Source organism: Panicum virgatum, chromosome 2N, assembly GCF_016808335.1.
Source record: "Panicum virgatum strain AP13 chromosome 2N, P.virgatum_v5, whole genome shotgun sequence".
Classification (NCBI taxonomy): Eukaryota; Viridiplantae; Streptophyta; class Magnoliopsida; order Poales; family Poaceae; genus Panicum; species Panicum virgatum.
Genome location: NC_053146.1, coordinates 54822831 through 54843318, shown reverse-complemented (window position 1 = coordinate 54843318; position 20488 = coordinate 54822831). Strand labels below are relative to the sequence as shown.

The 20488-nt window shown below is 44.7% G+C and overlaps 1 protein-coding gene and 1 long non-coding RNA gene across 4 annotated transcripts; one reads left to right on the top strand and one right to left on the bottom strand.

The window, feature by feature from the left end:
• Positions 1 to 1394: 1394 nt before the first annotated feature.
• On the bottom strand, positions 1395 to 14275 carry LOC120661358 (pantothenate kinase 2-like). 3 transcript variants are annotated; one of them, XM_039940206.1, is made up of 23 exons: positions 13770 to 14275; positions 12978 to 13190; positions 12800 to 12864; positions 10783 to 10899; positions 10466 to 10585; positions 10294 to 10388; positions 10123 to 10216; positions 9797 to 9928; positions 8842 to 8954; positions 8551 to 8743; positions 8041 to 8252; positions 7619 to 7660; positions 7492 to 7540; positions 4767 to 4849; positions 4507 to 4623; positions 4362 to 4425; positions 3895 to 4041; positions 3614 to 3766; positions 2855 to 2938; positions 2567 to 2761; positions 2400 to 2471; positions 1877 to 1994; positions 1395 to 1763 (listed from the first exon to the last, which is right to left on the bottom strand). In XM_039940206.1, exons 1-22 carry the CDS (start codon positions 14032 to 14034, stop codon positions 1905 to 1907), a joined length of 2715 nt encoding a protein of 904 aa, XP_039796140.1. In that variant the 5' UTR covers positions 14035 to 14275; the 3' UTR covers positions 1395 to 1763; positions 1877 to 1904. The 3 variants fall into 3 exon arrangements, with proteins under 3 accessions (XP_039796140.1, XP_039796139.1, XP_039796141.1); XM_039940205.1 differs by having other exon boundaries at positions 1395 to 1747; XM_039940207.1 differs by having other exon boundaries at positions 1395 to 1747; positions 12800 to 12855; positions 13770 to 14266.
• Positions 14276 to 18173: 3898 nt separating this feature from the next.
• Positions 18174 to 20139, top strand: LOC120661356. The gene is made up of 3 exons (XR_005669869.1): positions 18174 to 18536; positions 18689 to 19243; positions 19399 to 20139. It is a non-coding gene; the product is annotated as an uncharacterized LOC120661356 (long non-coding RNA).
• The last annotated feature ends 349 nt before the right edge of the window (positions 20140 to 20488 follow it).

Below are 20488 nucleotides of genomic sequence, written 5' to 3'. Positions count from 1 at the left end.
TGCAAGCCAAACTGTAAACTTCTTTCTTTTATATTACAAATGTAGCAAGCGATTTTATAGGATTCACCTTAAAAGGATTCAATCAACACAAAACATAATGGCTGGTGTCTGGTGAACTTCTTGACACAGCACTACCTCGAGCTCCCTTACCGATTTATTTGCAGATTTGGCCGCAGCCTTGACAGAGAGTACTATCTTGTCTTGTCATCATCTATTTGCAGATTTGGTTGCTGTTGTTCTGCACTTGAGCGCTTAAGGCTATGTTTAGTTCCCAAAAAAATTTGCACAGTATCCGTCACATAGAATATTCGGACACGTGCATGGAGCATTAAATACAGTTGAAAAAATAACTAATTATGCAGTCTAACTGATTAGCACGAGCTGAATTTTTTAAGACTAATTAGTCTATAATTTTGTTAAGTAACAATGAAATGTGCTACAGTACCAAAACCCAAACTTTTTCACCAACTAAACACACCCTAAGTGATGCAACGATATTACCAGACCTGCAATAACTTGAATATGACCTTTGGCAGCCATGAGCATAACAGTGGATGCTCCTTGAGCAAATTTCATCAAACACATGTAAGACATTTTAGTTGACTGTTCTGGTAGCAAAACAATTGGCCAAGGCCATCATTAATCAAGCTGCTGCAAGATAATCGAGGACTATGGTATTGGAATCAAAACAAATGAAACAAAAGGATCACAGTTCTGTTTCGTCCAATGCCTTGCCTTCTGGTTGTGGTAGGGAAGAAAGACCCGAGCAAGCCTTGGAATCAAAGCATTAGAATCAATTAATCAAAGCAATCCCGACGGTTCTGCCTAGTGCCTACCCTCTTGGAGAGGAAGGCGAGGCTGCTATCATCATTATCAGGGACATGGGAGAGGGGCACAAGGTTGGCCCCATGGTGCCGGTGAGGAAACGAAGGTGGAGACGGTGAGTACGAGCAGGAGGGTCAGGTCGGCTACGGAGTGTGCGAGCCCATCGATGGCTGCAGCAGTGAGAGGGGAACGGCGACAGGAGGAGAAGAGTGAGCCAAGCTTTGGCCTCTGCGCTGCGACTTGTGACTTGTGAGCATGTGATTCAAGTACGAGGAACAATGGAGGAGCTGACCTGCTCTAGAAGAGTCGGGAGGATGCTAGAGCTCGATCCTAGACTAACCGCCCCGATTTAACAGAGCAGTAAAACGAACGACCAATAAATTGAGGTGGCGTGGCCCAATCATGGTTCGCCAACCTCTGGATGTAAGAGCTGCTGTTCGTTCTGCTGGATTGCTTTGTCTACTCTGTCAGCCTGTTCTATTTAACTAGCGAGTAAATTACTATTGTGAAATCTCCTTAGGATTGACGGGTGAAAAAACTGGTGGGAAACTAATATCATCACACACATGGATTAATAACTGATTTTTCGGATTATATGTCATTATCCCAGAGAACATTTTATTGGATTGATTCGAGTTTGATGACAATAGCTCGCCAGGATCTGAGTATGTACTTCAGCCCAGCTATGATGCTAAAGAGGGTGCATATTCAAGCCTCCTTAAACAAGAGCTCCAGGCTCCAGCTTACCTGGGTCGAACCTCTATCCAATCTTTCTGGGAATGACCTTTAAACCTTAATTATCTTGTTCAAGACTATCACAGATATGGTAAGAAGTTTCCTGGTACATTGGACGGATCATTCGGCGTATGCATGTTTCTTCATCCAGTTGGGTGCAGATGAACCAACTCACTTCTGCAAGTTGCTGCAAGATGATAAAACTAAAAAATTGTGAGAAACAGCTATTATATATTACCCGGCCAGAAGAACAGATTCCACTTTACTAATACTACCAAATTTTAGCAATGTCGTGAGAAAATGTGGTGGGAGTTACCAAATCCTCCGCAGTCATTGCCATATTGTTAAGAAATGGGTTCGAATTTACAGATGCAGTCGTATATATTTCCATTGAAAAGCTTTTCTGCCAATCTCTGATTCTTCACCATAGCAAGCTGCATATAAAGCTCTTGTAAGCTTTTCGATAATATACATGATTAGGTGTAAAAATATTGGTCAAAGATTTTGCTCTTTAGCTTGTTCCAGCTCAGCCAAAGTCGTATATGCAACATGCAAACCGTCACTACATCAATGTTTTAATCTTGCTAAATTTAATAATTACTGTAGAGTTAAGCTGCAATGGCATTTAAATCATTCGTTTCTTGTACCGCGCATCTGGACATGACAATACAGCCCTATGTGCAGTATGACACGGAGACTAATGCACATCCTTCCCCCTCTTGAATAAAACCTATACAGTTTCTCTTTTTTTTTAAAAAAAAATGAGGAAATTTCTACCTCAGAACGATCAAGGTTGTACTGTGAAGCAACTAGTGAGTAGAGTTTGCAGAAACAAGTACCTTTAGAGCATCACACTTAAAACGTGCATTGAGGTTGGTATGCAGTGCTCGCCCCATGCCCTCTAAAATTAACTGCGTGATAAACCAAACCAATATTACAACCACAGGACTTTGCAAATGATCATTGCACGAAAAAGTGCATCCAGTTCAAAATATAGCCTTCTTACCAGATCTGCATCTTTTGCAGCAGCAGCTAGTTCTGAGCTAACCTGCCGGAAATCAATACATGGACTGCCACATCCATTCTCAACAACCATTAGAGGCACCGACTCTGGTGCATCCTTGAGATCATCTTGGATGCCAGCCATTGCATCGACTAGCAATCCACCAGCTTCTGCAGCTTTCCGAAGGATACCACAATGCTGTGATACATTGAGTTACGTGAACTTAGAGCTAAGAAGAACAGATAATACAACTAGATTGCAAAGGAGTGCAAATTTGTATTTACATTGTACCTTTGAGGCTTCAGCTATAATTTCTGGAAGTTCATTAGCAGTAACATCATTCAAAGCTGGCAATGAATTTGCAACAAGAACCACCTGTAGATCCATATTTCATTACCAGATCATGTTGAATTTTAATATATCAGTAGAAGATTTATGGCAATAGGATATTCAGTATGTAATCACAAAATGGGGCAATATTAAATGTCTGCTTCAGTTCCATGGTTATTTAAGAAGGAAGATCAGACAGCTAAAATCATCTCTATTACCAGTCTTGTCACAGATAAGTTGTTTGAAAACTAACCATCATCACAACATGCGCCAAGAAAGATGATTTTCATTTTTGTCATGCAAATGAAGGAAAACAATAAACATAAATGCAACTTATGCATTATATGTAATATATCGTCCCTTGATTGAATCTCTTCAAGTAATATCATATTTCACCCCTTGATGGGAAGAAAACTCCTCCCCTTTTGTTGGATGGATTCTGTAGTTCATCCCTGGTCTGTAATAAACAGTTTAAACTTCCGTCCTTATGAGGCTTGTTTCCTAGGCTCTTGCTTGAATCAGGTTTGGGTGTAGAAAAAACTTTTCCCTCGCTCTCCGTCTGTTCCCCAAAACTCCTTTGTATTTCCATTATAAGTAATGGAAATGGGTTGGCCTCGAATTTATTTTAAAAAAACATCTCATCTGCTCTATCTATTTAAATTAAATCTGGATTAAGCCTGACAATGCACAAACTTTTTTTATCAGCATTTCAATTTATACCTCTGTTCCATGGCGTAAAAGCTCCCGAGCTAAAGGAAGCATCCCAAGAACCACATCAGCACCTGAGTTATCAACAAAAAGCAGTGCTCTTTTGTATGGTTGGTCCTTCCTATCAGTAAGCATTCTCTTTTTGAACATATCAAAGTCATCAATCTGCAAGAAAAGTATATACAGTGGTTGATCTAGTGTGTGCTAGCACAACTCGTAAAAACAATTTGGATAACTTGCATAAGTTGCAATGCAACTGTAACATTTTAAATGTTCAGACTTGGAATACTTGCCCGCCAAGGACGTTGCATCTTCTTGCGACTCATGCGATAGATTTCTATTATAGTTCCCTTGTGATAAAGTTCCACACAAGCTCGAGACCCCCAATCAAATATGTTTGCAGCAAGGACACCTTCAATTAGAGCAAGAAGCCTAGCTTCCTGGATATCATGCATGAAATGTACACTTAGATGAATTTCGAGAGTTCTTGACTACATTGACAAAAGAAAACAACAACAATGACAAAATATCCTAACTGTGACAGTGGCCAGTTTTGCCAGTAACACATTAAGAGGTATTTTGTTAATAAGGACTTATGATTCTGGTATGAACCTAGTTTCTGATGCTTTATGTACATGCACTGCCAATAGAAAAATGGCATGATTGTAAGTATGATAACCCAAGATATCATACAAACATATATTAAGATGCCTTCTGTTAAGTGCAGAATTAAGCAGGAAGAAGCCAATATGTCACATACCTCATTCATAGTATCAAGTTCCATCAGAAGATCAGGTAAAACAGCCAGTGAAGCTTCATTTTCCCTTCATGCAGAAAAAATCAGAACAATAGATAAATAGGAGCATGTCTTTGTGCATGAGCACATTGAGAGAGAGGAGGCTAACCTTTGCTTGATGCTAATATATGCATCAACAAACTGAAATTCTCTCAGACATTCTTCTCTCAACTCCAACAGGTTGGCCAAACCGAACTTTCCATAAGCGGCAGGCTCCTCCATCAATCTAGACTTAGACACAAGTTAGGTTGCAACGAGATAGAGCGCAGTTGACATGTAAAGAGATTAGCATTCTATCCATGCACAATAACAGCAGAAAAAAAAAAAAGAAAAAGCCTACGAACTAGTGCCATGCAAGCAATTTATTACCTCGCCAGATGAGCAGAAAAGGCATGCACAAATGCATCTCCCCTCCTTTCGGCATCATCAGTCCCACCTTCACTAGCAACTGCCTACAAATGATAAAATGCACAAAGTATTAAAAAAATATACTACTCAGGATTCCATATACTCCCTAGCAGACAAAAAATACATATTCAGGAAATGTAAGGATCCCGAATTCGTAAATAGTTACTATAAAATGCAAAACTGTGCATATACTGTCTCAGCCTAAAATTTGCAATCTCAGGGTAAATTTGACTGTGATAATAGTGAATCATACTTACATGCACACGTGGAAAATGTTTCCTTAATTACAGCCAAGGAGCTAAGGCTATCCGTACTCATCATACTCTAAATCCATCCTCTAAAAAGAATATTCCATCCTAATCATCGAGATTCTCTACTCTATCTTCATTTCTCCTGCACTTGTCATACTCTATATCTCATCCTCTATATCCTAGTCATCAACATTTTCTACTCAAATCTATTTTACCCACCCCTTCTATAGTGGCTAATGAGTGGGGCCCACCTTCCAACCCCTGTCTACTCCCACCATCCTCTCCACCTCCCCTCCCCAGCTCTCCCTCTGCGCCTTTCGCGCCTCCCCAACCCCCACCTCCCTGCGCGCCGCCGCCGCCGCCACCCCCTCCCCTTCGCGCCTCCCTGCGCCGCCACCTCCGCACGCGCCGCCCCTCCCCTGCTCCCTCCGCCGCAAGCTGTGGGGCTACGGTGGCGCTCACCTCCGGCCTCGCTGTCCCGTGGCGTCGCCCATCGGCGGCGGCCATGCTCCTCCCGGATATCGCCTGGGCGCTCCTCTCCAGCCTCGCTCCCTTGCGGCGACGGTCAAGCTCCACCCCACCCGCGTCCCCGCGGTGGTGGGCGAGCTCCTGCCCCGGCATAGGCAGCACGCGGTCCGCCTCAGCTCGGCGAGCTCCCGTGCGGCGTGGACAGGGAGGCCTGCGGCTCGGCGGCGGCTTCCTCCCGGAGCGTGCGGTGCGGAGCCCTCGGCGGGCGGTGGCTTCCTCCTCGGAGCGTGCAGATCCATGCCATTCCCTCCCATTTTCCCTATCCCTCGCCTGCCCGCAGTGGCCGGCGGCGCTCGTTCCGACGCTGCTCCCGGTACCCGGTGCGGCGGCAAGTGGACCTCCTGGCGCGAACGGAGGTCGGGCCACCCAGTCCCCGTTCCACGTCGGTGGGTAGCACTTCTCTACCTCTGCTGGATCTAGCGGATCGGCGAGCGTGCGCTATTTTACCGTTGCGTTTAGCGTACTCTGGTGCAGGGGGTTTTCCGCTATCTTCATCCTCCAGGATGCGTAGAATATTCTAAAGTAAGGGATAGCGCATTATTGTACCTTGCTACACTGTAACTACTCGCATAGAAGTAGGACTAGTCGATATAGAAGGAAACTACCCGACCTCATTGGAGTAGGACTCTGCTAGTATTCGGCTAGAACTTTCCATGTAACATTGTCCCCCCAGACTATATAAGGGCGGGCAGGGACCCCTCCAAAACATACAACCCGCACACGATCATTGATCGACCCTCAAAGCAATACAAACAACCATACAGGACCTAGTGGATTACACACTTGGCGGCCCGAACCTGTATAAATCTTTGTGTTCCTTGCATCATCGTGTTCCTGATCTTGGCGAGTCCCTGCCTACAATCAACTACCTTAGAGATACCCATGGTACGCTTGGCGGTAAAACACCGAGACTGGGTCTACACTGCCAATGGCTCGGGTGATTTCACCAACCGCCTAGCCAATCCCGAGGAGCTGGAGATGCCTATTCCAACTCGATGCAACAACGTCGACGATTTCGTCAATCAACTCGACGAGATCCCACTTCCGGTTCACATACAGAACCCGATTCAATCCAAATCCCTCTTCGAGTTGGAGGAGGATTTGGATCAACTACTCGAGGCCGGGGAGCAGGAAGTCACCGTTTCGCGGGAGGCACCCATCTCCGACAATGAGTCGGTTTCCATTATCGACAAAACTCAAACGTCTGATCTAATCGGGAATTATGTACAAGATCTCAAGTCCATCAAGCGCCCAAGGATAAGCAACACCAAACTACTCGATGGAGTAGGTCGGGTCTCTCGCAGCATTGAAGGTTGCATTAACCTCGCGGAATCAACTACCTTGGGGATACCAACGGTAGGTTTGGCGGTAAAACACCGACAGGGACCGGTTACAGGTCCTAGTGCCGACAGTCTAAGCTATGGAAACAACTACTAGCTACTTAAGGAAGCAACCATTAGTCACTTTACGCCCCCCGGGCCCAGGGGGTGGGGGGGGGGGGGTGCTGCTGCTTGCATATCAAGTGCTGAAAATTGTTACAAGTAGCGGGTAGTTTACAGCCTGATATACTTGTAGGGGCCCAACAATAAAACAGATAGATTTTTTTAGAAAGTGACTTGGATTGGATAACATATGATCGAAGGTGATACAATTTCTGCTCCATATGAGATTTGGTTACAGACTGCTCTATGCTGACTGTATCAGATGTGCCATTTCATAGCCTCTGATTCAGAAACTGAGATACATCTAATTAAGTTGGCAAGTACGGAAACACAGTCTCTGATTTCTCGATGATTGTAGTGTGCGAGAGAGAATGACATACAGACATTCAGAAAGCATATTTTACACCATGTCAAGACTAAAACAAAAGGAACCATGAAGATATCTTTGCAAGAATTAGATCATACCTTGTCCACAAGGTCCGGTAAATGGTCTGACAAAACCTTGAACCAGTACCTAGCACAATTATCTCAGATATCATCAAAAGACTCAATTGCTATTATATGACTATAAATAGGAGAAATAGAAGAATACTTAAACTCATCCTGGTCAAGATCAATTGTGTTTGGTTCATACCTGCAAAAACAGACCAAATATAACAATTTACAAGGTTAGATATATGCTGAAAGTTTCTGCATTCTAGGACAAAAAGTATGAAGAAATTCGTTAGTCACTTTAGGTATCATAACTACAAGGAAATACTTAGCAAACTGGTTATCTGATATGGAAAAAATCATCCACCACTAATTTCTGGAGCTTTTTAGGGATTCAAAGTTGAACTCCAATTTTTGTACTGTTTTTACTGCAATAGTTTTGTATTACTGATATTTTCTGGGTTGAAAAATCGGATTAAACTATCAAGGAAGAGTTCCCTTTATATAATCTGAAATTTCATCAACTTTTAGAATAGACAAACATGCTAGAGATTAAACACTTGAGCTAAATAATTGTCTTACGTCTTTGGGTCCTCCAACAATGGAAACACATCCAATGTGGGTACAAGATGGAGGACACCGACATTTAGCGCCGCACTTGCATCTGACCGCAAAATATCACCCTTGGAAGTAGGCCTTTCAAAGCCTCCCATACCTGTTGTCGCTGGAACTCCCATAGGTACAGGGGCTATAATCTGGGTACCCTTCTGCACAAACTTCTCCATCCATGATATCTGTAGAATTTTAAAACAATCTTGTTATCCAAGAGAACTAGATTTAATAAACAAATGCCAAACAATAAGAAAATGTTTTGGATATCAACTAATTCCAGCAGCCTTTTCAATAAGTAAAAAAATTTGGATGATTTTTATGGTGTTTGAACATGCCAGTTATGTAGTTAGACAGAGTGACATCCATTTCAAGTTTTCAAATGTGCAACTTATCAAGCATCAGATTTGTCTTAATAATGGATGGCATAATCAGAAAAAAGGACCAAACCAACATAACCCTGATCAGAAGAAGATGCCTTGCCTTCGCATTGAGATCTCCAAGAGGTGGCCCATGAATCTTTCCACCAACATATGGAGCACCCATTGGGAAGCGTTCAACCAAATGATGTACCCTTAAGTCATCAAGACCGTGCTTCTCATAACTCATAAATGCACCAAGGGCACCTAGAAAGCCCTCATGGCGCAGAAACATGGCTTGTGCCTCTCCTTTTGACCTTTATCAATGAAGACAATGGGGAGGACACTATTTTCAAAATCAATGTAACTAATTAGCAAAGCATAAATGAAAGGAAAAATAGTTTCCAATTTCTACCAAAAGTTCACTGCAAAAGAAATTGTGTCCATGGTGTAGGCATGGCCACGGATGAAGAATCCACCAAAAAATATCCTCTTGAGTCCATAACGAAGTGCATTAAGATAGGAGATCTACAAAAAAAAAAAGAAACAGAATCCATAGCTTCAAAGGAGCTGAAAATAAATTGAATCATAAAAAAATTCCCCTATATGCCATTCAGGGGCACACAAGGGATGAGTTATATTTTTCAATGGCAAGGAGGGAATTGGGCAATTCCCTCTATGCCATTGAGAAAGGTGAAACACGCCTGTCTTAGTATAAATTACTATAGTACATCCTTAGACCAAGAGTTCAGTGACAAAGACAACAAAACAATGGGACTTTGGCGCTTTAAATCAAGTGTACTTCTTCCGACAAAAAAAAAACGTACTGAATCATAAATTCAAAATCCAGGACATGTCAAATGATCTAACACTAAGATTTGCATTTTAGTAAGTTAGCATGCAAGAGCAAGCACAAAAAAATAACTGATTACTTTATGTAACAAGCACCATGAAAAGCCACTCAATGTTGGGCAAGTGGTGGTGCCTGAGCGTCCAGACCAAGGTTTTTGACCTGAGATATTTTGTTTTTAGAACTCCCTTTCTACCTATAATGAAAGGCAGAACTCCTGCCAATTTGCTTCAAAAAAAAAAATGCTGCACAAGTTTCCTGGAAAAATGAAGCGCAAGCGCACACAAAGAAAAGCCCCATGTTTAGATAAGCTTCATTCACTGTTTGGCTTACTTTTTTTATTGAAAGCTTCAGTCTGGCTTACTTGTTCACAGTTTCAAAATCTTTAGACAAACTTGCCAAGTGTGCATACCTATAGAAAAGTTCAGATGAAGAGCACCAAACCATTTGTTTTGGGCAGTTGTCTCACCAGGCATACACTATTGCTTTACCATAGCACATACTGACAACGTTATCATACCTGGCCAATGTTATACGAAATCATCCGTAACAGAGAGAGTGATATATCCTCAGGTCTATAATCCGATAGCTCCTTATTTTCTGAAATTGTCTTCCCAAAACTAGAGGCGATTGTAGATGCTGAAAGGCCAATCTGCCATACAGCAGGAGCATGAATAATTAATACACAGAAGACAAGAAGTTTAAGAACAATTGGTCCAACACTATATACACTGAATATCATCCCAATAACAAGTCAGATTAATAGCTTCAAGCAGTGCATACAATAAATTACAGGAAACATTAAAATGTTTTAAGAATATTTCCACATTTTATGCTAACAGAAACCTTGGAGTAGTCGAGACCACCATATATGTCCCCCACAAGCATGTCAATGGTGCTGTTGTCTCCACGCTGGCTCAACTCTAGCAACTCATCAAAACTGAAACAAAATTACTCCGTTTAGGGGAAATCAAACTTGTATACAGAAACAGATGTACATGAGCAGAAAAACAGCACCTCTTGCACTTTGTCATTAGCCTTCCCAATCCCCAGTACGTACCACCACCAACATTTGTACCACTTACACGCTGAAACTTCCCATGCCCGTCAACCTTTGAAAAAGAACAGTAAGAAAAGATCCAGTGACACTCACAAGAAGAATAAAATACAAAGCTAACCTCAAAGTTACCTTGATTATGCTAACACCAGATCCGACATTAACAAGAAGAAAGGGAAACAAATCATTCTGATCAATCTGAACATATTCTTTGTGGCCATCCATGTGTGTAAAAGCTTCATGACGTATAGCCTGCCAAGCACAGAAAAACAGTGTGATTGACTTGCCTGTAATGTGAAACTCAGATGTATGAATATTACCATGCTTTAATGGATTATTAAGAAACATTTGTTAGTTTGATACATCTCCAATGATTTCATCACATACAAGATAGAATTGCACAGTAGAATATATCCTAAATAGTGATAATGCAATCCTAAAATTGGAACCTTAAGCAAAAAGTTTGCTCCAGATACAAGACAGTCCATTTCATCTTCCTTTTCAAGGCTGACTCCCAATCTTTCCTTGAAGAGATCCGCATACTTGTATGCTCCACCACCTGTTGCCTTTCCACAAAATACTACAATCAGCAACAAAAATAATCCTAATGCCATAAATTAAATAAGGACAACTAATTGTGCGTGCAAAACATCAAGTGTGTAGTATGATGTAAAGAAGGAAGAATTATTAGTGCAAACTGTTGGAGTATATTGAGCCCATGTGTATAGAGGCCCATCTAGAGGCCCATGTATAGAGGCCCATATAGAGGCCCATCTAGAGGCCCACGTGGGGATGAGACTGCCTATCTGCTGCTATATGTCGACGACATTGTGCTCACAGCTTCCAGTCAGCAGTTGCTTCAGAGTGTCATCTCCTCTCTGCAGCGGGAGTTCGCTATGAAGGATCTTGGTCAGCTCCACCACTTCTTGGGCGTCACTGTTGAGCCTCGCCCGTCTGGTCTTCTCCTTCACCAGCGGCAGTACGCCCTCGATATTCTGGAGCGGGCTGGGATGACTGATTGCAAGTCCTGCTCCACTCCAGTCGACACTCAGGCGAAACTGTCTGCTGATCTGGGTGCTCCGGTGGATGATCCTACTGCTTACCGGAGTCTGGCCGGCGCTTTGCAGTACCTCACCTTCATTAGGCCGGATCTCACCTACGCTGTTCAGCAGGTCTGTCTCCATATGCATGATCCCAGGGAGTCACACCTTGCTGCGCTGAAGCGTCTCCTCCGGTACGTCCGTGGCACTGTGGACCTCGGCCTGGTACTTCACCGCTCCTCCTCTGCTGAGATGGTGGTCTACACCGACGCTGACTGGGCTGGCTGCCCGGACACTCGTCGCTCCACTTCCGGCTACGCCGTCTTCCTGGGCGGCAACCTGGTCTCCTGGTCGTCGAAGCGGCAGCCGGTTGTCTCCCGCTCCAGTGCCGAGGCGGAATATCGTGCTGTCGCTAACGGCGTGGCGGAGGCGTCCTGGCTACGACAGCTCTTGGCGGAGCTCCACAGCCCGCTCGCCAAGAGCACGCTCGTCTACTGCGACAACGTCAGCGCCGTGTATCTCTCCACCAACCCCGTCCAGCATCAGCGGACGAAGCACGTGGAGATCGACCTACACTTCGTGCGCGACAGAGTCGCAATCGGCGATGTTCGGGTACTCCATGTCCCGACTACCTCCCAGTTTGCTGACATCTTCACCAAGGGGCTGCCCTCGTCGACCTTCTCGGAGTTTCGATCCAGCCTCAACGTAGCCGGTGGCTAGTTGTGGCTGCGGGGGAGTATTAGCCCTTTGTACTCTACTTGTACTCTCTTCTTGTTCAGTCTTGAACACCGCTGCGTCGGTTGTTCAGACTGCGGGGGGGTGTTAGCTTTCTTGTTGTCCAGTCCTGAACACCGCTGCGCCGGTAGTTCAGACTGCGGGGGGGTGTTGGAGTATATTGAGCCCATGTGTATAGAGGCCCATCTAGAGGCCCATGTATAGGATCTATATATACTCACCCTTCTAGGGTTGGAGTAATACAAGCCATCATTTCCTCCTACACAAACCCTACTGGTAGTTACCTCCATTAACAAGATTTGATTGCAGGCTAAAGTATTTGAGTATTATGATATTGAACACTATCAAACAGTACGTTTAACAAACTAGCCAAGTTGCATGCACATCTGTACAGTAAGGTTTAAATAAATGCACTTCTATTCACTATACAGATCTAATATCTACAATTGCATATATAATTCAATATGTTAAACAATTGTAAAGACTCTAATTTAGGCAAACTGCAGTTTGGTCCCCCCAAAAAAATAATAGGTGTGGATTTTTCTCTTTTCCTTTCAATCAATGAGAGAATCTGGGGTATTTCCCCATTTTTTATTTGTTCTTTTTTTTCTTATTTTAGGATGACTAAGGTGCCTTATATTTATATAGTATTCATCAGATGTATCAATCATGTTGTCTCCTTGGTTTTTACCTTGATTACAATGTTATCAGGCTGAGCTCCAGAGCGCCACGAAGGTGAATCAACACCTGATACAACTAATACAGGTGAACCATGGTTTATAGGTGCACAGAATCAACTGAAGGATCATAGAAAACTGAAGATGATACAAGATTCAAATTGTTTACAATCCAAAGCATTGTTTGCATACCACCACGAAGTAGTTGTTTGGAAGAAATGAAGTCCAAGCATTCATTTAGCTTCCCAGTCTCAAACTTGACAAAGTGGAGCCTCCCTCCAAGAATTGGGTAGCTTCTCCTGCCACCATTAAACATCCCAAGTCTTCTCTTGGTGGATATCTTACGCTTATCCTCAGTTGAAAGTTCAGCATGCCGCGAGAAGTATACCAGTTTTATAAGAGAACCTAGATGCAAAACACAGAGTTCAAAGTACAAAATGTCAGTACAATTGATAATGAAGGCAATACTGTGGAGGATTTCAGATTGACAGTGAGAAATATAACTTCTGAAACAAATACAGAAAATCGACTGGTATCTTAATAACAATTCAAAAACTAATTTGACAGGGAACAAAAGGAGTTGCAGGCCACATGCACAGTCCCACCACGACAGTTTACTGTGTTACTGTTGCAGATGGCAGGTTATCACCATGATCAATTTGCAGGTACACCAGTAAGGTACTTCTTTTTTGAAGAAAACAACAGTAAGGTACTTGACATTTCACAACGGTCAGCACTAAGTGACGTAGTCATTCTGAGATGCTGCGGCAGCCTGGAACGGCTCAGTGAGGCACTAACAACGACCAGTTGGGTTTTCGGGTTCACAAGCTAAGTTGCTAATTATTTGGCATCTCATTTACTTTGACTAACCACCTGGACACACAAGTACACTTGTGCCAAGCAGCACACACTCTGTTGATGACGTTAATTGGTGAATCCAACAGTGAAGTGGAGGCGGGAGATGCGCGCGGCGCACGCACGTACCGCCGATATCAAGGGCGAGGTGGGAGATGTCGTCGGACTGGTTGGGCAGCAGGATGGTGGGGTTGCGGTCCTCCAGCGTCCCGTGGATAGCCGCGCCGCTGAGGTCCAGCTGCGGCCGCGAGCTCGACCGGGGCAGCATCGTCGTCGCGGTCGCCTGCGCCGCGGAAGAAGGCGCCCCCTCCGCCTCCTCCTCCGCCTCGTGCTTCACGCCCACTCCTCCCTCCCCCAGCTCCTCCTGGATCGAGTCGCTATTATTGGCCGCCATTTGGATTGGACCAGCGCAGTGAATGGAGTGGAGCCGCCACCAACAATCCACCAACCAAAATCCTCCCGCGGCGCGCTCGGCGCTGCCGGCTGCCGCCTTTGCGGGGATCGAAAGCACCAAACACGCGCGACGGAAACGGGGAACGGCGAATCGGCGATGGGCGCGGGTCGGTGGCCTCCTCGATCGCCCACCGGGGTGGAGACGAAGGGATGCGAGGATTTGGTAGTCTGGGAAATTTACCCAGGGGGTGGAAAGGTCAAAATCTGACTGATGCTTGGAGTTTGGATTCCTTCGGACCCACACCGCAGTCTCTGTTGCAGGGTCCACTGCAGCACTATGACTATATGCTGGTTATGAATCTAGTTGCAATTTGAGCATAATTCTTTCTGCTGCTTCTTGCTGATACCTATTGCGAGCGGCAATTGATTTTTTCCCCCTTAGATTAGACGACCGTTGATTTTTGTTGATCATACGGCAACCTATCCTGATGTCTGGTGCCGTGTATAGATGTCCAAATGGGCCGGGTTAGATGGACGGCACGGAAAACCGCACTAAAAACACGACACGAACACGGAACGACACGGTGGATTTAGTGTTAGTGCCAGCACGACACGGGTGTAGTATAGTGCGTGGGTTGTAACCCCAGTACGCAGTGCTGGCACAGGCACGACACGGATAATGGGCCGTCACAGACCTGGCACGGAACCTATTTGATATTAGCCGTTAGATCTGATCTACTAGTCGTTAGCTTTACAGGTTTACTGGACTGGAAGCCCACTTAAGACCCGTTACAGCGATCGGCGTATATATGCCACGAACGACGCCTCTCACGCTCACTTCTCGCCTCTCCCGCTCCGGCCGCCGATCTGCGCCGTTGGCCGCCGATGATCGTTGTCGTGAGCCATTTAGTCTTGCTCCTGTGCTACACTGTCGTCCTCTTGCTCGACCCCCCTTCTCTTCTCGTACTTGGCTGTCAGAGATCTAGATAGGAGCTGCGGTCTGGCCGGTGAAGCTGCATTGCGCCTCCATCGTCGGTCCGGCCCGGCACTACCGTAGGACTTCTTCCCCTTCTAGTTTCATCCTCCTCTCCCATCTCCAGTCTTCTCGAATCCGTCCCCAAATCCGAATTTTGAGTGTTTTGAGACTTTTTGTGGTAGTAATGCCTGGGCCGACACTAGCACAGCGTGCTAACAGTGCCGCCGGCACAACACAACACGGTTAAGTGCCTATAGTGTAGTGCCTGGGCCGAGTGGCCAGCACACAGTGCCGCACGGCACGACTAAGAATTAGTGTTGAGTAGTGTAGTGCCGAATAGTGTCAGTGCCAAATAGTATTAGTGCAGTGTCAGATCGGGGAGCACGTTTGGACATCTATATTGCCGTGCCGTAGTGCCACTGGCGACTGCCCACGCCCGGACCCGGCACCGTGCACGACCTCGGCGCCGCGCCGCGCCGCAGCCGGTCTCGCCGTTCGCTCATCCGCCGTATCGGCGATGAGCATTCGTCTGAACACTCGTTCCCACCGGTTCGCGCGCCTATATGCGCCGCTGCCCCTGTGCTGTCCTCTCGGCCACCCCCACTTGCACGTGAATGTACCCGGAGACTTTGCATCACAAAGGTGCCAGGGGATTGGTGACGAGGACAACCCACCACATACCCCATGTCTTAGCTGATCACGAATAAAATAAGTAAATCTTTTATCGGCGAAGAAATTCGTGGCCTCCCGGACTATCTGCTGTTACCGCTTTTTATCCAATAGCTATAGCTATGTGTCGCGTGATCATTCACCAGGGGTGAGATTGTACGCCGGTTGTATTTTGACATGCCGGCTCTCGCCTCTGCGTGCAGAACCAATAAAAATGTACTGCGCCGTGCGTGTCTCGCTAAGATTTTGGCCAGTGCCCTGCGTGCCACCCATCCAAGCCCGTGCTAGGCAAAAAAGGAGAGGAAAAAAAACTAGTGAAGTAGTCATTTCAGGTAGCGATTAATTATAAATCACACCATCATATTTGCACAGTGCATAGACTTCAACAGCTTATCGCTAAAGAAATCCGCGGCCTCCTAGGCCATCTGCTGTTGCTGCTTTTTATCCAATAGCTGTGTGCCGTGTGGTCGTTCCCATCGAGTCATCGGGTGACGTTATACGGAGGTGTGTATTTTGACGTGCCAGCTCTCGTCTTTGCCGCACGTGCAGAACCAATAAAAATGTATTGTACATGTGTCGTGCGTGTCTCGCTAAGATTTTGGCCAGTGCCCTGCATGCCACCCGTCCAAGCCCATACAACTAATGTCGTGCGTGTCTCGCTAAGATTTTGGCCAGTGCCCTACAAGCTGTGTTTTCACAAAGTTTTGGGTTTTGATACTATAGCACTTTTGTTATTATTTGATAATTAATATTTAATTATAGACTAATTAGATTTAAAAGATTCGTTTCATCATTTACAATTAAACTATGTAATTAATTATTTTATCTAACTGCATTTAATGCTCTATGGATGTGTCCGAAGATTCAATGTGATTGGTACTATAGCAAAAAAGGAGAGAAAAGCAACCGGTGGAGTAGTCATTTCACGTAGAGGTCAACCACAAATCACACCATCATATCTGCACGGTGCATGGACTTCGACAGCATGCAGATGGATTCTAAAATAGTAGTTTTCAGTTATGTGTGTAACTAAAATAGGGACCATCCTGTTTATTTTTGAGCTCAAGAGATCATCGGACATAGCAACTCAGTTCAAATTATTTTTGCCAGAAATATTCATGTGCATTACCATGTGAATCCATGTGTAACTAAAATAGGGACCTAGCTGAATCCATGTGTATTACTGTTTTTTTTAAAGAAGTGGTAGGAGCACTACCATGTGATTTAAGTAGGAGAAGCAAAGTCTAGGGTACAAAGTTTGCGATGACATAAATAAACTGGAAGCACTCAAACTCGATCAGAAGAAAAAAAGGATAGCATTTAAACTACCATGTGTATTAGTGTTATTAGATCGTGATTCACGCTTCAACTAACCATTCACTAGTTGCGTTATCGTTAAACCAATACTCTGAACTTAAACTCGGATTAAGATACATCCTTTCCTTTAAAACATGCTATTTGTCACTAAGCCACAATTTTCCAGTCCGAAGTGTTCTTCTTGGCATGAAACTACGAAGCCTAGTTCAGTTATAATCTTGGCTCTCCTAAAATTGCATCTGCCAACTAGACAGCACACGGATAGTCAAAATCCTCTTCTACTAATTACTATACCGCAAAAAAAAACGAGAGCTCATGAGCTGGATTCATCAGGTCAACCCCTCAAGCAATGAGCTACAACGTTTCCTCCAGCTCCAATCGGAGGAAGAAGCAATAGCAATAATTCTGTGCATTACATCTCAGGCTCACAATCCACGGCTGTGTTTAGTTCATGAAGATTTTTGGGTTTGGGTACTGTAGCACTTTTGTTGTTATGTGGTAATTAGTGTTCAATTATGAACTAATTAGGCTTAAAAGATTCATCTCGTCATTTTCAGTTGAATTGTGTAATTTGTTATTTTTTTCAACTGCATTTAATGCTCCACGCATGTATCCGAAGATTCGATATGATGGGTACTATAGAAAAAATTTTAGGAACTAAACAGGGCCTTATAGAGTGCTGCAGGAAGAAGCGAACTGGCCGACTCACTGCGGCGTGGGTGAAACGGATCATGGTCTCTCAGTGGTCTCTTCATAATTTAATTAATTTGGCTCTTATATATTTATGGTTTAAAATTATATAAGATTATAGCTAAGTTCTTTTAGAATCTGACTCTTAAATTATTTAGACTAAAATTTAAGACCTTTTTACCACATCTAGACGTGGAGCTCAGACGCAAAGGGATGCAACGTCATAATCCTCCTAGGGGCAGGCAACCTCTGCCCACGTTGCGTTCCGAAGCTCCTGAATACCAATTGTTCAAAGGATATTTAGTTAAATACTTATTATTTTAGATAAATTTTTATATAGTAATATTTAATTAAATATCTATTATTTTAGATAACTTTTTTATATATAGTATTTTAACTATATAATAAAAATTAAAAAAACAGCATAATATAAACGGGTTTAAAAATACCAAGCAGCCCACAGCTTCCCCTCCACACCGAACGGCCCACCCTACTCGCGCGCCCTCCCCCGATCGATCCCCAACCCACGGGCAAGCCCACCCCACTCGCGCGCCCTATCCCCCCTGCCAATTCCCCATCCCAACCAGCAACCCTAGGCGGCGGCGCGCGGCAGTGCGGCACGGCGGCTGGCGGAGAGGGCGGGTTGGGCGGCGAGCCGGCGAGGACAGGCGACCAGGCGGAGCCGCGGAGGGGCCGCGCCGCCACGTGGCGCGGGCGACGGGCAACGCCGCAGAGGCTGCTCGGCCTCGGCCCTGCTCGACGGCCGGCGAGCCGGGGACCAGGGAAGGCAGGGAGCGGGACTACGGGAGCGGCGCAGGCAAGGGGCAACCGAGCAAGCCGACAGTGACAAGGTCAACCGAGCCCTTATCGTGAAATTCGTCCGTATTTTGTATAAACTGTCATTGTAATTAACGAAATTAATGAAAATTTCGCAACAATGCCGTATCACAATGAATTTTTTTTACACCATTTGAAATTTTGAACACCACCTCCCAAATTCTAGGCCTGGCCCGCCCCTGCGCAGATCCACATTACTTCGCCGCCGCGACAGATACTCCACGCGTAGCGATGGCTCGGCCAATCGTGACTTTCTCAAGCCTCCTCGGCCAGATACTCCACGCGTAGCGATAGCTCGGCCAATCGTGACTTTCTCAAGCCTCCTCGAGGCCGAGGATAACAGGCAGGGCCGGAGTATCGATGAGGTTGCATTCCAAGTGGACGAGCAGACCTCGCTCGTCAATGCAGCTGAAATCCAGAACATCACCCGTCCAGGAGTGCATGGATTTGAGTTGGTAAACCCAGAGCTCCTTGACTGGAAAAGCCGCACCAAACAAGTTTGGAGGAGGCCTACGAGCGTATGTTTAAAGCCTGTATGGAGCAGTGCGACAACGAACTCCTCACTGTGGAGGCTCACATAGCGAGCTTGAAGCGAAGCCTTGTTCACATAGCGACCTTGAAGCGAAGCCTTGCCATTCCGAACGAGGACATACCACAAATGGGACCTCCAGCGAATGAGCGGAATCAAGGCATCCAGCAAGTGATGTACCTTCCATCAATGGTAACTTACCTCTCTTTCTAAATTGCTGCTGGAGAGTTTTCTCTTTATAAATCGCTATTTTTTTTACCTCTCTTTCTAATTCTTTTCTCTTTTAAATTGCTGTTTTTTAGTTTAGGAGTTTCTCTTTCTAAATTGCGTTGCTTGTTTTTTTTCAGTATGGAGAGTTTCCCAGTTACGAATATGCTCCAAATCCTGTCCTACCATTCAGAGAAGCCTTCAATGTTAATGATAGACCAGCCGCAATAAACCGTGACAAACTTTCTCAGAAAGCTTGGTGGAAGGTTAACCTAACTTTTTTGGAGACCAAAAAGAAGGTTTTGGAGGAGAGGAAGCTAGATTTGGAGAGGAAGCTTAGTGCTCACCTGAAGACTGCTATGGAGGCCCCATCCTTCCTGGGTTGCGGATATACAGTCTACTCTTTTCTTCATACATAGCTATCAGGATTCAGGCAACGACAGAGACCTGGGTTTATTCTTCACAAGAAGGGGCTCGTCAGAGTAGAGTCGGTGGCAGCGTCAACCTGCTATCCAATGGCCATTGTTCAATAAATGGTCTGTTTAGCACCTAAGTCTTATTATCGGTTGTTAAACAGTGTTTACTGAATATTAAGCTGGTCTTATAAGTTAATCATTTGGCCATTGTGCTATAGGTGTTGGACCGAGTCTGGTCATTCAGCTGTAGTTGGCCATCTTGTTGGTCGTTGAGGAGATCAAACTTCATCTGTATCTCGGTTTATCCCTAGAAATACAGCTATCTGTTCCTGGCTATTGCCTGCCTGTGCTTATCACTCACTATTCGACCCCAGTTTCGCCACTGATATTGCGCTGTACTGTACTACATGCGACAGATGCAAATGGGCGGAGTTTGAAGTTTATTGCAATTACCACTTGAATTCAGGAATTTTTTTATCTCATTTAGTGTTGATTCTGCCTGGAATGCAATGCATTGTTTGTTCACTCAAATATTTACTAGTCAGCATTTTCTAAGCATAGTTAATTATTGTGATTAGGTTTGTGGGGGGATGCCTTACTGAGGAAGATGCAAATAAGCTAAGGGAAGGGAATCAAGATTGGTTTATTTCTTCTAATCAAATATGCTCTCATTGTCAAATCCATATCGGGCTACGCGGTTTCTAGCTGGATGGTTTGTAATCCAGGTGGTTTTTTGTTGAATTTACTGACAGAATTTGATGAGGAAACACCAGGCAATTACTTTCGTCCAGAATTTCTAATCTAGCAGTCTTTT